Here is a 17,594-nt window from a genome sequence, read left to right on the forward strand (position 1 = left end):
CATTAAGAAACTATATCTTTCTTTATTCTTATGTGATCTCGTATATGTTGATTTTATTTGTGTTTGTATTTCAAAATAGTTGATATTTATATTTTTTTTTTATAAAGCAGCTTGAAAGAATATACTTGAGTTGATTTCGAGTCCAGTAGCTTGAATGTCAAATCAAGGCGTGAATCTCTAATCTCTAATGCCGCGCTCAAGTTCATTGGTTATTTTTTTGTTTATTCAAAAACTGCAAATTCGATCAGGACGAACATTTTCAGTTCGATGGAGAGTCTCAATTACAAGCCTCGTGTAAACATTTTTTCTTTGTTTTCTTTATATCGAAAGAAAACAATATTTTCATCCCCACAAAAGCGACGGAGTAGAGATTGTGGGTGTTTATATAAAATAAAATTTTCAAGCTCTGTGTACCATCTGCAACTGATCAAGAAGATCGTGCGAAATCTCAAAGCAATCTAACTTTTCTTCTCTTGTCTTTCTTTCTGAATTATCAGTCATATGAACTGGAAAATAAGTTGACGAACAATAATTTAAAGGAATTATATCCTGATCTCAAATTGCTTTCCAGCATTGTTATGGAAGTTATATAGAAAAATATCGTATGATACCCGATGATATTATTAGAAGCGCGTTGACTCAAAAAATGGTCATGAAAATTTTGAATGTTATGAAAATTTCTATCGAGTAGTCTCTTTAATAACTGCCCATTGCCGTTTTTCTAATTTTTAACAATACAACTAAGGCGATTATCAGAAAATAATGCTCACTTAATGGTCCAAGCGTGAGTCCATAGGAATCACTGTAAAATAACAAGCATTGCATATCTTTGAATTCTAAGGGTCCATTCATGGTAATAAAAACTTCTGTATTGTTCCATTTTTCCAAGAAATTTTCATGGAAAGGGTGGGGGTACTTTCAAAGCCTTCCAGATAAATTCAAATGCAGGGCTTTTAAGGGCCAGTTCTTCAGTACCTTTGAAGGAAGCTAAACATCTTTCAGAGGTTCAATATTCTATTCAGTTTGTCGGTTTAAGTATGTATTTTATTCATTTTATCGTTTTTTGTGAAGAGTGTAGTGATTGGTTTGTTCCACAATTCTCTGTGATCTAGTGATGATTTTTACCGTTTTGACGAAATGTTTTTGACAGAGAACTCTAACATAGAATAGAGTATCTTGTTTTATTTGTTTAAGATGCTTCTGAATGTATCCTGTTCATTTGTTTGTATACTAACAGTCCAAAAAATTATATTCTTTAGTTACTGGATTTTTTGCACATATTCTATATTTTTTTAATTTATAATTTTATCGATACTGTTTGCTGTGAAAATTAAAATGAGAATTAATTATTTTTATCCAAATTAATATGCCAAAATTTTTTATTCATAACCTACTATCCCCACAGAAAATAATATACCTAATTCATTTTTCCATTTTTCTACACTTATTCTATTATGAGAGTGAGGTATGCCCACGTTTATTCAGTGCAATAATTTTATATGACTTTCGAAAAAAAATAGAAAAACCAAAAACCTCAACCTGTCCAAATGTTGAATGAAACTATTTCGAACTTTCTTTAAAAAATGTTTATGGTTAAATATGTTTGGACTACAAAATCCTACATTGAATTTCTTATATTAGGTGAAATGGATAATCAAAACAACAAAAATAAACATGTGAACAAAATATTTTAATATATACAGTCTGTACAAAATCTTACATTAATCTTCTTACAATAAAATATGTTCTAAAATTTACATCTAATTTCTGTACAATATGCACATAAAAGTAAATAAATATCCTTAGCCAGGTACTAATATATTACAATTGACTGATTTAAATAGACTCGATACCCTCAGTAGAAATGATTATTTGTCAACATAGCAGAACATGGGTAAACATTATATAAAAGAATATCTAATTCGAACAGTCAATGAGAGGTTATGGAAAAAATAAAATTCAATATGTTAATATATAGATACAAATGCAATTCATCATTGACTATAAGAATTTAATATCAACAATGCATGGTGAATTATCAAATTTTTTGGATTGTTTAATACCTATCAAAGACCTGCATGTAGGTATACTCTAACCTTACTTTACATTAATAATCACAGATGAAAGGGAATGACCATAGTTCAACCCGTTTTACACTGGGTACATAGAATGTACACACTTCTAGAAGCCTCGAGTCTTTGGATCACAGATTCGGTTAAAATTCTACTTGTCGTTCTACTCTCATCGAAAATTTTCTCTTGAATATCCACATCGTAGTCAAATTTTGTGGTTTTCTTCGGAAAAATGTAGTGAAACTTTGTCATCAACGAAAACACTGAAAACTTTTTTTGGGTAAAACCGTATAATTTTCTTCTTATACTAACATTTGTATAGAAACATTGAATTCTGTTAAGTTATGGAATAAATTAAAATTTGTATAATAAACATTTTCTAACAAACACTAGAAGAAAACTCTTCAAGTGCCTAATACCCAAAGGGATTTCAATTCAAAGTACCTCCGAAACCACATCTATTGAAGCTTTTCAAGATATTTAGTTTGTTCAAACATAAAAACGTATCACTAAATTTCCACCTGAATAAAGTTAAATTGTTCTGCTGGTGTGTTTATTCTTTCATTAATTGTTTTCCTTTGTTTTTGCCTATTTATCATATTATCTAATTTTAAGTTTTGTTGTTGCTTTTTTTTATTTCATTCTATTCGGAACTATATACGAGTGAAAATCATGTAATTCAATTTAAAGTCATTTAATTATAAGAAGAATATAGTTTTTTCACCTTCTTCTTATTCAAAAGAAATATATAAATTTAAAATAAATAGTCCCGAATGAGATTCGATCAGTAGCATCTACTTGTACTTTCAACTTCAGTTTTTCAAAAAAAACCTTCCCTTTCGACACACGATATGTTCCTCAAGGTCAAAACCAGACTCGAATATAACGACATAAGAACGGACCACTACCGGCACCCACAACCCTTCACAACCATGTCCCTGTAGTTTTTAAGGGTGACTTTCTGCTCATCATCCACGTACAACATGGATATTGAGCTCAGCTGCGTAGGAATGCAGCAGGGCTTGGGTACTTTTGTTGGATTGACCGAATTGATCAACGATTGAACTATGGCATGATTGGTGGCGTTCAAGTGATCGGGAAATGGAAAATTACACTCTCCCTTGCAATGGAACGCTTCGTAGAACGCGGGGGCCACAATCCAGTCGTTCCACCCCACGTGGGTGAAGTCCACCCTCATGGCATGTCTCCTGCAAGGTTCTCGCTTGTCGTTTCTCCTACCATTTCTCATCGACCTCTTCTTACGGTTTCGCACGATTTCTTCCCCTTTTCTATGGATGCTCCTACCATCATCTGTGTAAACGAAGAGCAAGGGTTGCTTGTGCAGCCAATCGCTCCTGGTGTCTCTCTTCAGCCTCAGATGTTCTTTTGGTGCGTGCTTCTTTCCTTTGGTGACTGCCTTGACTGTGATGAGAATTCCGTAGTTGTTCTTTGGATTCTTCAGCCACCTCTGCACAGCTGGCAGGACATCTATGCTTATGGTCTGGTTTCCTCTGATGTCCACGAGCTTGGAGTCCATAAGTCTGGTTATGGCTTCTTGTTTGCCCTTGACGCCTGGCTGTAGGATGTCGCTTACCAAGATCCTTTGGTAGTAGGACTTGTCTTTTTCGCGAGGACCTTTGAAGGGTTCTCTGTTTATTATGACCTCGGCGGCCTTGAGTGCTTCTTTTGGAGGGACGTTGCCAAGGTCGAACTTCAGCCTGCACTTGTGGTAGCTGAATTTCTCGTCCATTGGACTTTCTGGAAAGAAGAAACAAGATATTAAGTTTAAATTACACACTAAGCGGCTATTTCTTCAAAAAGTCATTGCCAAAAAATTACCGAGAATCGATCGATGAAGAAGTTTGCAATACTCAACAATTATTCAGACTACTAGACTAGTTGCAATTGGTTTTGTTACTTCGTTGGTTGGTCAAACATAGGTAAATGAAACAAGACTCATCAATAATCATCTTTCTCAGATGGCAAGATGGATGATAAAATATTCAAAAAAAATAAAATGGGATAACATAGAAACAGAAAACGAATAAACTGACAAGTCGAAGAAACAAAGCAGTCGTACAAGATATTTCCGACTCTGCACTCCTAACGGTTAACTCGAATCTTTCATACGTCCACCGGGTATAATAAAATACTAATAAAGGTTCTTCAAAGGAAGAAATAATTACTGGCTGAAAAGCAAGAGCAAGGCGCTTGGAATAGTTCGAGAAGGATAATAAAAATCCTCAAAAACTGTCTTGATTGCCATACGCCGAGATAATTCATATATAGTACATATAATTCCTAATTACACACTCTGTATATTGCTCGTCTAAATCAAACGAGTAGACAGGTAGAGTTCTAGCCGCGCAACATCGAAGATCTTTGTAGGTGTTCAGCTGAAAACAATGTTACTTTTACACATGACCTCCAGGTATAGATAATGTAGATAGTTATTATTTTATTTATAGATTGTGGTATGTTGAAATACACGTGTATCAGGTGTCCGTCAGGTCATACCTTCTTTAAGACCCGCCCTACTTACTGCCTGATCAACTAAGTATAGGATGCTTGTAGATATCTCGATATTCTGCAAGTGTTGCTCTGGCTCAACGATCAGAGAGAAACTGAAGTTTATTGCTGGATTATTATTTCCGACGGGAAACCTGTAGAATCATTTAGCGAAATAGTATTTTGAACATATCCTTAAAATTTCCTTAGTTTCTGTTTTGAAATCTCGTGAATTAGATACCTTGATGGAAAATGAGAAAAGCACTGACGTGAAAATCATGATCTTGTAATTTTATCGAGAAATTTCGCATGAATCGCTAAAATAACACTTCACACAATAAATCCTGAGTTTAACCAGTAAAAACGCATTTTCATTAAAAATTTCTAGAAATATATCAGTATACGGTATACAGTATACACCGCCATTTTTTTCTGCTCCAAAACCGAGGTTTATTGAATGACGTGTGAACGGAAATATCCAATTGGCCTGCAAAGTGACATACCAAAAAAACAGAATATAAATATCAAAGAATTGACAACTGTATGTCTATTCCTTCCCAATAATATATCTTTATAATATATTTGGTTTATTTTTGTCTTGGAATATAATTCCAATCCTAAAAATGGCATAATTAATAACCAACCAAAATAAAATTCGAGATAACTTAAACTGTACAAATTGAGTAAACAGTTAGCAAATAATATATCTTTATGATATATTTGGTTAACCATTCACTCAATTTGTACAGTTTTAGTTATTTTGAATTTTCTTTCGGTTGTTTATTTATTTTGTTATTTTTAGAATTGAAGTTATATTTCAAGACAGAAATAAACCAAATATATCATAAAGATATATTAAACATATACATATAGTAGCATATCACATAATGAAAACTATAAATTGGAATATCTTTGCCGAACATAATTTGAATATCTAGTGAAGAGAAGGTGCTAAGAGAAAAAAACTTGAAAAAAAATCAAACTTCAACACCCTCTGTATCGAAAACAATCCGTTTGCAGGCCCATGTTAATAGAACTTTTTCTCAAAATAATTCAAGAAATCTGTCATTTTGCTTCAATTTAGGAATACCCTGTAATATTTTCATCGCTAAGTTAAGTTATTCAAAATGTATGAAATCTGAAGAAACTGCTATGGTTATTCACATTATAAAATAGTGAAAATTAGAATAATACGTACTTAATATTAATATTAAGAATATTATTCAATTTTAATATTATATTAAGTATATGTTTCTCCAACAAGAAGGATCAATGGGGTACAGAAACAAAAATGTTTTTACCAAATTTGATGTGAATAGCTCTGAATAGTTTTTGGGTAAATGAGTTGTTATCCTGCGCTGATTCATCTGATCCATCATGACTTTCAATGAACAATATTCGGTATCAACCTGTATATCCAGGACGCAGACGAATAACGGAGAACAGCAGTTGCAGAAGTTTGAGCAAATCAACAACATTATAAACAAGAAAAGAGTTCCACAGTAGCGAAAGTGGGCCGGTCGCAGCATTATACAATACATGCAATTAATTGAATAACTTGGTTGAATATTTAATCTCTTCTGCCACTTCGGGGACTCAAGAAGTGAAATTTGTCCCTTCTCATCAACCATATTTCTAGAATCCGAGGAGAATTTGTATGCCGAAACGAAACGCTTCGAGAAAGCCAGCACCAATTAAGATGACACAGTAGTTCCGATACTTCCAAAGAAAATTTCTTAAGAAGCGATACGAATCTAGCAAAATGCGAAGAAATATAAGACTCGAAAGTCGAATGAGCGGAAATACAGGTTCCTTTTGATACTTTTTTTGTTAAACGTCATAACGGCCATATTTGAAATAAGAGAAACATCAATATCTGTCATTTGTTCGAGTAAAGTTTGACAATTCATCGTGGTAAAATACAGGTGGAGAAAACGTTACGTTATAAAAAAAATTGAATAATAAAAATATTCTTTTTATTCTCCAAACTTTCTACATTTTGCTTAATTTCTTTTGTATTTTTTTACTTTTTCTTTTCCAATCTATTCATATTTTATTCATTATCATTTGTAATTTGTTCTTTTTTATTTTTAATGTTATTGCTATTCTGTTCCATATCTTTCCTCATTGTCATAAGCAACACCACAATACTCTGTTCATTTATCAATGGATGTCTCATACTTTCTTTTTCATTCTCTCTTACAGTTGTGGTTTTACTCCTGGTCTCCATTTTATGATTCAAATCATTTTGAACAATTTATCAGTGAAATTCATAAATATTCAAAATGTAAAATTGAAAGACTGAAATAAATTGATAATTCGCCCCACGTTGGGCGCCAAAATTGTTGTGGAACTTTGAATTGTTGTGAAACTTTAAAAGAGTCTTAATTTTTCGTAATTGAAGTAGCGGAGTCCAGCTCAGAATAGATTTGTAGAACAAAATCTTGCGAGAATATTACAGATTTCATAATTATATTTTATTATTATATGTTGATACTCGGATCTCTCCTGCCAAAGGTCATCTGTTATCTATCAAATTTGTGATACAGAAAACTGTTCTGCCAACCCACATTTCCCAACGCAAGAATCACTAAACGATATTTATGAAAATATTTCATTGATTCCAATAAAAAATTCAGTGAATTAGAGAAAATTATATATACCTAATATTCGTACAGAAGGCTCATTTTAACACTCGTTCATCGAAAAACTCGCCACTTCGTGTATCGTTTTTGAATTTTGAACTCGTGGAAGCCTTCTGCACTTCCCTCCCCAGTAAATCTGAATAAAGAGTATTCTCTCGAGAACCTTCGTCATGGTTGGTAATATACTTATAGGTAGAAAATTGGACAAATCTTCAGGATCAGGAACCTTGGGTAAAGGATCTCTGATCTTCATGAAATTTATGGTCGACTATCTTTCAAATGTACGGAAAAAATTCTACTTCCGATAACAAAACATCTACGAAACGAAAATACCTAAAACAAACGAGAAACCTTCTACGTGAAATCGCATATGATTTAGATCAAAATATATCACTCAATAAAAGTATCTAGCCTAACCAGTAAGAACCCAATTTTCTTAAAAACTCGACTTGATTCGTAAGATAGTCACCTTCAAGTGTATTCCAACGCTCGTCTAACTTTTCAATATCTTTTCTGTAGCACGACTCGTCTTTGTTTTCGAAATAGGCTTCAACCTCGGCAATCACTTCGTCATTAGATTCAAATTTCTTCTCCTGGAGTATTGTTTCAAGGTCTGAAAAAAGTCATTAATCACTAAGGTCCAGATCATGAAAATAAGCTGAGTGATCAAGTTGTTCGAAACGCAAATTGTTTAATTTAACCATGGTTTTCATCGATTTGTGACAAGGAGCTCTGTCAATACAAAAAAATCGTTTTTATCAATTTTTCAAATAACAGAAATTGTATTGTCCTTAACCTTCAATATCCCGATCCAGACTAAACAATGAATTGATAATGTCATTCAACGCACAAATTGGAGCATTGTGATCAAACCGAATGACAAATGACGTTTGGCGGTATTCAAATGTTGTGCCAACTCAACAACAAACAGAATCCGTCTAAACAAGCTCCCTAATCGATCAATCCCCATTACTCTTTTAGGCAAAATGTGTGGCGATCATTTCCCAAAAAAAAACAAAATTACTCACCGATATGAGTATAGCTCCGTATTGTGTTTGCTGTCTGAGTGAAGAGACCAGGTCTGTTGATGGACGTGATGTCCAACTTTGATCCACTTTGTTCTTCGTACATGTCGATCAAAGCTTGTGGAATGATCAACTTTGATCTGTCCACTTTGGGTCGACCTTTAAAACCAAATAGGGTCCTTAGGTTGGTCTCCACCTCAGCTAAGACTTCTTTGGGCATGGTTGACGATGAAGAGATTGAGGAATTGCTCCTCTGGGGTACGGCCAAAAAGATAAGCAACCACAAAAAGTAGTTCCTTTTCATTTTAAAAACTCCTGTAACCAAAGAAAATACCTTGTAAGTTTGGACAGTTCTCAGAAGGTTAAGAGAAGACATATTGCGTCAAAAGGTTTTTGAAAAACAGTTAACATATCGGCAACCTGTCGATCTAGATCTGATGATTTGACCTTACTACAATTCTAAAGATATCGCCCATTAGAAGACTAAGTGCCGCTGCTGCAATATTATATCTTAACAATAAAAGAAAAAACCTTTTTGGTCAAAAGAATGGTTGCTCAAACGAAATCTATAGGAACTAGAACGCGAAGCAATATTGACTGGATGGAAAGAATTCACTTCTAATTTAAATATTAAAGATAATGTATATTTCTTCAAATATTTTAGAAAAAACCTTTTATTTATAATTACGCACAGGTTAATATTTTACGAAATGAATACCTCTGTAATTTAATTATGTCATCTGTGTTCAGTAGATATTGACATTTAATCATGAAATGATTCACGTTTAAACAACGTTCAGAATTTGTTAAATTGTTTTATTAACATCAGTGCTCCTTTGTGAATACCGAGAGAAATTCAAGAAGAATTCATAGACGGCATAATTTCGAAAGTTTTTCTACATAAAAGGTACTAAAAAGTAAAAGGACCTTTCGAGTACATAATATATCACTCTTGAAGATGACTATGTTTACAAATTAAGTCGAATTTTCAAAAAAAAATGTGTTTTGACTACTTGGGCCCGGAACTTATTCTCCCCTCAAGTATTTTTAGCAAACATCCGATCCAGACTGAAGATATCTACCTGACGATCACCACAGCGTCAGTATAGGGAAGATTAATGATCTGCACCTTTGATATAACAGAACTTTGATACAGAAAACCAACTTTTAATCTTGGAAACTTATTGTTGCGTATTTTCAAAGTTTAGAAGTTCTCACTCGTAAATCCCAAATCTTTTCTCAATTTGTGTATGATTCGTTCTGCTTAGAAGTACCAAAACTCTAGTCGTGTGACTATTCAAGATCCAAACGATCTATTTCCCTGATTTTCAGGGCTTTCGTATTTCCAATGTCTAAACTGAAATCCGATAGATCAACATTAATCGTTTCGTCTTATCTTTAAGATCAAAGAGTGCCGAAGGTCATAGACTAAATATTGTGCCTTATGGTTTTCAGCAATCAATTCAACGTTCGCCCATAAATACTTCAACAACTATTCCAATTTGTGTGGGTTTCTGTAAGGTGATTTATATCGCCATGAACATAGAATAAATTTAAACGATATTATTGACAGTCTGTCGATCATTCTCCTTTGCCGACTCAAGGTTAGCATCGCTAATCTCCCGGCAATAAATCCATGTAATTGATACAATTATCTATAACGAAGAATACGTTCTTGAATTCAAAATATACGCCACTCCAGATAAAATCACCGCGCTGGATATTCTGCTCTGTGCTCGACCACGGCGGAAAAAATTCGATAAAGGCACTGATCACAGAACTGTATACATATAGGGATATGAACATTCTGGTCGATTAATTTGTCCAGATAGGAAGTTCTGATGAAACGATCTTCCTGCATTACGGCACTAACATTGGAGAGATTATTTTACAATTAATAAGAGGCTTTATTTTGATATAGAAAAAATCCAGTATATTTTAAAGTTAATCCATGGATGTTTATTTCATTGTAAAGAGGAAGGCATGCCAGTAACGATGAAAAACGATATCAGCAACATATACTTTTCATTAAATTTTTCATAACCAATTCGCACATTTGAGGCTGTATGTTCTCGATAACTTCACGAATTCTATCTTTAAGGTCTTGAATAGATTGTGAAGCATTGGCATAGACATTATCTTTCACATGGCCCCAAAAGAAAAAAGTCTAAAGGTGTTAAATCGCCAGATCTCGGTGGCCAATCATGATTAGCTCTTGTAGAAATTTTCTTGCGAAATTGTGATTGATTGCGATTGCTGATGATCGACTGTCTTGAGTTCTTTCTTCTTCTTCTTTGTGTTAACTTTAAAAGCCTTATTATTATTATTATTGAATCAGCCTTAAGACCTAAGTCTTTATTCAAAATACTATGTAATGTCGTTTGCAAAATGCCAAATTTCCAAGATCGACGGCAGAAATATTCGCACTTGTTTTTGATCGACGCACGCGGTTTCGATTCTTCACATTACTTGTCCCAACAGCCCAAATTTTTCCACCAGATTTACTATTGCCGACCCAGAAAGTACTTTAGGACGACTCAAAAGTGCTTTAGTTTTGCTAACTCTACCTGCATTTTCACCATATTTGAAGTGAATTTTAACAATTTCATTGCCTTGTTGAAGATTGTGTCGTTCCATTTTCAGTAATGGCGTAGTTTTACTTGTCAAATGTAAAAAGAAGGCAGCTTCAAAAGTTACAGCTGCCCAGATAGGCGGCTATTCAAAATGATACCTCTTATTGAAAAACCCTTTACAAACTAAGTCTTATATATTCTCGAGATTTTCCTTGAATTTTCTCAGGTTTTGGTGACACGATAAAGATGAAATTTCGAAGGAAAATTAAAATGGTTATTCTTCAACTCAATATTGAATTTCATCTTGTGTCAGTAATTCTGATATTATCAGTTATATGATTACTCCAGTCATCAGAAGTAGAACCTTTTCCATTCCCAATTCAAAATTCGAAAATTACATTGTGTCGAAATGATATAGCGCTCAAATTCGGGGAACGAGAGTTGAAAAAACGGATTGGAAGAGAGAACAGCTTCCTCCTTGGTTTTAGGCAATGTCGTGAAGGAATGTTACTTAATTAAAATTTGATGTTTCAATGTCACTGACATAGTTCGTGAAATCTCTGGTAACAGAAGGTTGATTTTATTGCCGACCAGGATGGGTATACAGTCAGGTGTCGATTGGTTTTTTAATAGCGTGGATTAAAGTGTGAAAGGAGCGTGGAATTTCACGTAGTACTTACACCGTGCTCGACTTACACACGAAATAACAGACGGTTAAATTGAGAGGTTATCTGTAGAAGTAATAAGGATCGTGACAAACGGAAATTCTTTTGTTGCCAATTCGATACATTGGTAACTTGTCGATATAGAACCGATTTTCGGATTTTAAAACGTTTTGAAAGTGGCAAATTATCCATATATTTCAGTAGTTTGTTGGGAGCACATCTGATGGTAACTTTTCAATGTAGACGCAAGAAGTCCAAGATGCTGCTATTTTTCATACATTTATTATTATTACATCTAACAGGCCGAGATCCAATTCAAATTACAATAATACAACGATACAATAATAAAAACGAGAAAAAAAAATTATACATCGATGATGTTGAATCTGAGAAGAAAAAAACAAAAAATCATTTAAGTATGTCTTTTAGTTCCTCAACTGCCAGCTCACCAATCTCTTGAACTATGATAATGACAAGAAAAATATCTGCAATAAAACGTTAATTTCTGATCGAAAATAGTTTCTAAGTCTATCCACTCAGTTACCCTCATCACATCAAAGCTATTAAGTTGATAAGTAAAAATTATTGATATTAGCTTCATCGTTTTGCAATTCCTTACATTAAGAAATAATTCATTATCAACACATCATCTACATAGTCTATTGAGACCATTTTGCAAATGAAAGCAATCAGAGAAACTCCCTATTCCTCTAAATATCCTAAAATCATCGGCGAAGAGTGATTTATGTGAAGAAATGGTATCTAAATGTTATCAATGAACAAAAAACCAATAAATGTGGTCCTGAATTAGATCCCTGGGGAACGCCCGAGTTCGCTTTGGACGAAAATGATCTCAACTCTTCTTATTCAACGTTGAGAAAGGACTCCGAAAGTGATATATGAACACCAAGATAAACTATATCCAGATAGCTTACTGAGTAGCTGTTTATGAGAGACATGATCGAAGGCCTTGCTGAAGTCTATATGAACATGTTAAAAATTGATGTTCGTACGTGATTGAAAATTTGATTTAACGCAATAATATTCAATAATCTTGTCCATAATTAATTATCTCGGTATTTCAGCTGCTTCTAGCTAGTACTCGTCGCAGATCTACCCTGATAATATATCTACCTAAAGGGTATATCCATCCTTCTGAGAGTAGATTTACCTAGCCCTTAGATTTACCTTGTTATGATGCAAGTTGTCTTGGAAAGTGTAACGAAATGGGAACGGAGAAGACAAATCCGCGTTTTTACTAAAAATAGATTCAACAAATCCTTTTGTTATTGTAATTATCCAATACGCAGACAATGGCTATGGTAGACTTTGTCCCCAAGTTGCGAAACCCCAACAGAAAAGACCCAGAGTGCACCGTAACGATTTCCTTACATCGACTGCCGCGGTTAAGCTCCTCCTACACGTCGCATGCCTGGGATTCATACCCACCGATCGAAGAAGGCAATTACAATTTATTTTTGTAACGAGCGAAGGCCAGGTGTGCAAAGGCAACCATCTAAATAAATTTTATTAATAAAAATATACCTACGCGGTACACATTGGAATGAGGAATAATTAATACAAAGTGCATTCTTCGAACGCAGCCTTGAACTTTATTCGATGTATGATTGGACATATGCCGTATGGACGTTAGAGAGCCCACCCAAGCTGTTGAGACACCAATGGAGTATAGATTATTTGATAATGACGCATCTAACAGAGTTTGAATTAATCGATTATAAACAAGAAAATATTTCTGTGAATTTATACACGAGTTTACACGTGGATACGTGAGTTCAACTTGTGTTTGTTTGTTGCATAATATAATACATATTCACGAAAAGTTTTCCGATTGAACTAATAATAATAATAATAATAATAATTTTATTTAATCCTTTAAGACACTACATGGTGTATAGGACAGGTCACAATAAGAAAACTAAACAACTAAGGAGTCACATAAATACTCATTTACAGAATAGAAACCTTTTTTTAAGAGAAGGTTCTTGATTTCTTTTTTGAACAATTTTAAATTCAAAGACTTCACAGATGGTGGCAAATGATTGTATAACTTAATACTTCGGTACAATGGAGAGCATTCAAATTTATGGGTCCTATGTTTAGGTAATAGAAAAACTTGCGTATTTCTAGTTACATAATTATGATGACTTGATAATTTCATCCATTTGTCTTCATTTTCCTTTGCGTATAGTAAGCATTTGAAAATGTATATCGAGGGTAGGGTTAAGATTCCATTCCCAATAAAGACTGGCTTACAAGACGCTAACATATTGAGGTTGAATATTGTACGTAATACTCGTTTCTGAGCTACAAAAACTCTGGAGAAGTCAGGGCTACTTCCCCAGAGCAAAATGTTATAAGACAGATGGCTATATACCAGGCTGTAGTATACACTCATTACAGAGGGTTCGAGATATTATGTTCCTGATCATTTCAAAACTTCGAATTCACTAGAAATAATATTTGGCATGAAGATGTAATAAAATAATTTCAAATTTCATTTCAAAATTAAATAAAAATATAAGAAAAAAATACTAAAGAGAGAACACCACCACGTGGCTACGACGTGGCTACGACATCAGAGAAAATTCTTCTTACAAATCCCCAATTTTTATGGGTTTTTCAAATAATTTCCTTAAACAATAACCTTCATTGTAGAAAGAAAACATTGAATTGATGATATGTATGTACAATGAAGTAAGCACTGTTTTTTGTATCTTTGTAATATTCATGAAAAAAAAACCTAGCAAAAATCATTACAACAAAGATAAAACTATAATTTTGTGAAAAAAAATTATCGCCCTTTACTGATTTGCTTCGAAAAGAGAAAGAAGATAAGGTGAATGTACAACTTCGTACACCGTACAAAGTTTGATCATCGCAGGAGCGCTAGAGGGGTAATTAATGGATTCCAAAGTTTGACTGATACGCGGAAAACCACGTGGTGGTAATCCCTCTTGATAAAATTCAATAAATATTTCAGTGGAAACAAATCAGACCTATTTAGAATATTCTTGTATATGTAAGATAGGTTTGAATTTAATTTGTATATGTAAACAAATAAAAATTTTTCTTGAGAAAATTCAAAGAACATAAACGATGTCCATTTATCAAATCCCGCGGTGTATACAGTCATTTATTCATATATATCCCCCCTCTGCGAATTCCATTCGACGTTTACCGTTCTCATATTTATTTACACCGTGAAAATCAATAAAACCACGATAATTTGTTCAATTTGTACAAATCCAATAATTGACAGGTTGCAAATCATCCTGCATCTGTTCGCAGACCAGCGAATAACTCGAGAAAATAAACAATGAATTCCGATAAACATAACCAATTACAGGACGATATGTAAACATGTTTGTACGGAAACTTTTTGCATCTCTTAGGTAACAGTTAAACTTAAACCAACACTGCTTCAAATTCCGAGAACCCATCTCTTATTTATTCAAATTGCAATTCATGTGAATGGAGATCCATCGAGCTGAATTTTTATGTTGGTTTATTATTTTCAATAATGCTATGGAATTTTCGTGGAATCTATATTTTTCGATCCTTGAGAATAATATGAAGCTTTTTCAATAGAAATAACAAGATGGTTCAGTAATAGAGATATTGATTAATCAATACAGAATTCGAACAATATTTCCAGGAAAATATTATTTTATTTTCTGATGAAGTTTTTATAGCACCATTTTTCTATGTTCTACCTATATATATTTTGTAGAATTTTAGATCAACGATCCTCGACTATTAAATTTCAATTCGATCACATCGATATATTCCGATATATACACACATCTTGGCCCCCTAGGTTTCTCAAGAAATAATCAATCTATGTTTTGGAAATGAGTTGAATATTTTCCTCTATTTCAACTGCAATATATTCGATAGAAAATCTTTGTTTGTTATTCTTTGCTTTATGCAGGATGAGACAAAATAGGAAAAAAGATGAAAAATCTAAATTTATCTACTATTTATTTTTGATTAATTCAGTTATTTCACAACTGAATCCAATTTCAATAGATCATATTACCAACTCCTCTTTCAATCAACTGCCCAACATGCCTAGGCATCCCACGAATCAAGTCATTAATACAAATTTCAGGCAAATCGTTCCATTCTTCCTGAAGGGCTAAACCGAACATTATACCCGGTTACCCCCAGCACATTACTGATCCTTGTAAGGACACATTTTTCCTGGCGAAATTGAGTCGTTCTAATCTGCCTGGACCTCTCCGAACCCTTTCTCGTCGACTATTACTTTGTAAACCGAATCGTGACTCTTCCGAAAAAAGTATGTTACGCCATTGTGGTAAAAGCCAGTCTTGTTGGTGTTCTGCCCATTGCCGACGGGTAGCTCTACATTGCTGATATCCGAGGTACTCTTAAAGGTTTTTTTGCCCTTAAATTTGAGGAATGCAACCGTTTTCTTATGGTTCTGGTAGAGACTACCCATCTATAGGTCCTCAAAAAAGGCTTCGAAGGGCTGTTACAGATACTGTTTGATTCCTGCCAGTAAAATTTGCGATATAATGGTCTTCCCTTGCAGATGTTACTCTGGGTCTCCGAGCAACGCTGCCGGTTTACAGGAAAAGGGGCACTATGCGCCTTACTGAAGTCCGTGGAATATTCAAACATTGCGCAATCTGGTGGTTCGACAAAACTTCTTCGTGTAGAGCTGATAGATAAGTGATAAGATAGTGATTATTCCACACATAAAAAATTGTCATGATACATTCAACAAGTTGAGAGTTGATAGAGAAGGCCAAGACTTTTGACGATGTGTGTATATAATATACCTATTTCCAACCAGGACCAACTTCAAATTTCTATGTAGTCTCACAGACGCATTAGATAGTGTGTATAAAAAAAGTAAACGTGAACGCAAGACCCATCAGTGTCATGAAAATGACATCGAAATAATTTTCTGATTTTCACCATAACTTGTTGCATGATGAAGGCATTCAGGCAAATTACCCACAAGAAGCGGTCTAAGAATTATAGCGCAGGTAATTTCAGTAATTATTGATATTAAACACATTCCACGTTATAATGCGAATTTGAAATTGTTACTGTAACGATATTATAACGGCTGTAAATAATAGTAGCAATTTTTGTTCGAGACCAAAAAACGATGTTTCAGTTTTTCAGCGATGTGGGATTGAAGTAATGAGAAGGATTAAAGATCAATTCCTCAATAATTGAAGCTAGATGAGAATTCATTTGCTAAGTTAGTCTATACTCACGCGGAGTTCCAGCGTCATTCATTTTGCTCACAGCGCTCCGTTTTCTCAGTTAATTTCAAGTATGTTTTGCGATTTTTAAGTAGATGAAAAGAACAGGCAAAGCGATTGAGACTAACTTAAAATCAGTGGAAACTTTTTGCTTTCGATCTCCTTATGCAGTGTGTATATAAATATTATGCTTTGATAAGAAAGCAGTTGTTGACCTTTTAACAACATGAGAGAAAGCTATCGTATCTTCCTGGTGAGAATAAAAATGTCCAAAGGTACTTGAAGTAAGCCTTCAAGCCAATCTACTACGTCATCGTGAAAACAACAATGTAACCTTGCATGAATAGTTGAGAACTTTACATAATTATCAAATTCCAGCCAGTTATTTACAAATTTCGGAAACTATCCGTTCAGTTTGAGTTGTGTGAATTAATATCATAGCAAAAGGAAAATATAGTAAGCCATTGTAGTGCTTCTTTCGATTTTGTTGATGTTGAGCGCCATCTAGTTGTACTCACGTTTCACTCGAATTTTACTGTCCAAAATTGGTCCGTAAAGTGGAGCCCTCTGAAAACATTGGTGTTATTTTGAAGAACTGAAATATTTGAAATAGAGTGGTCAGAAGCTTTCTATATTTTGAATAAATATTCAATGAATATTCGAAAATTCAAATGTAGTGGTAACTTAATAATAACATAAAAATTGTTAGCAATGTCATGCGACCTCTTTTCAACCAAGCCACTGAATGAATTATCGTATTATTTCTGCGCCATCTATAGCTCATGATTCAGCGCCATCTATTATCGAGTTACTTCTCCACTTTGGGTAGTCACGAAATCCAA

The 17,594-nt window shown here is 33.9% G+C and overlaps 1 protein-coding gene across 2 annotated transcripts in view; it reads right to left on the bottom strand.

The window, feature by feature from the left end:
* Positions 1-1,669: 1,669 nt before the first annotated feature.
* LOC123684294 (protein decapentaplegic) overlaps positions 1,670-17,594 on the bottom strand; it is a 68,708-nt gene continuing 52,783 nt past the window's right edge. For both annotated transcript variants that reach the window (XM_045623491.1, XM_045623492.1), the window contains exons 2-3: positions 8,254-8,565; positions 1,670-3,830 (exon numbers count right to left, since the gene is read on the bottom strand). In XM_045623491.1, coding sequence (XP_045479447.1) covers positions 2,977-3,830; positions 8,254-8,554 — 1,155 coding nt within the window. In that variant the 5' untranslated portion in view covers positions 8,555-8,565 and the 3' untranslated portion in view covers positions 1,670-2,976. The remainder of the gene's footprint in view (positions 3,831-8,253; positions 8,566-17,594) is intronic.

Source organism: Harmonia axyridis, chromosome 7, assembly GCF_914767665.1.
Source record: "Harmonia axyridis chromosome 7, icHarAxyr1.1, whole genome shotgun sequence".
NCBI lineage: Eukaryota > Metazoa > Arthropoda > Insecta > Coleoptera > Coccinellidae > Harmonia > Harmonia axyridis.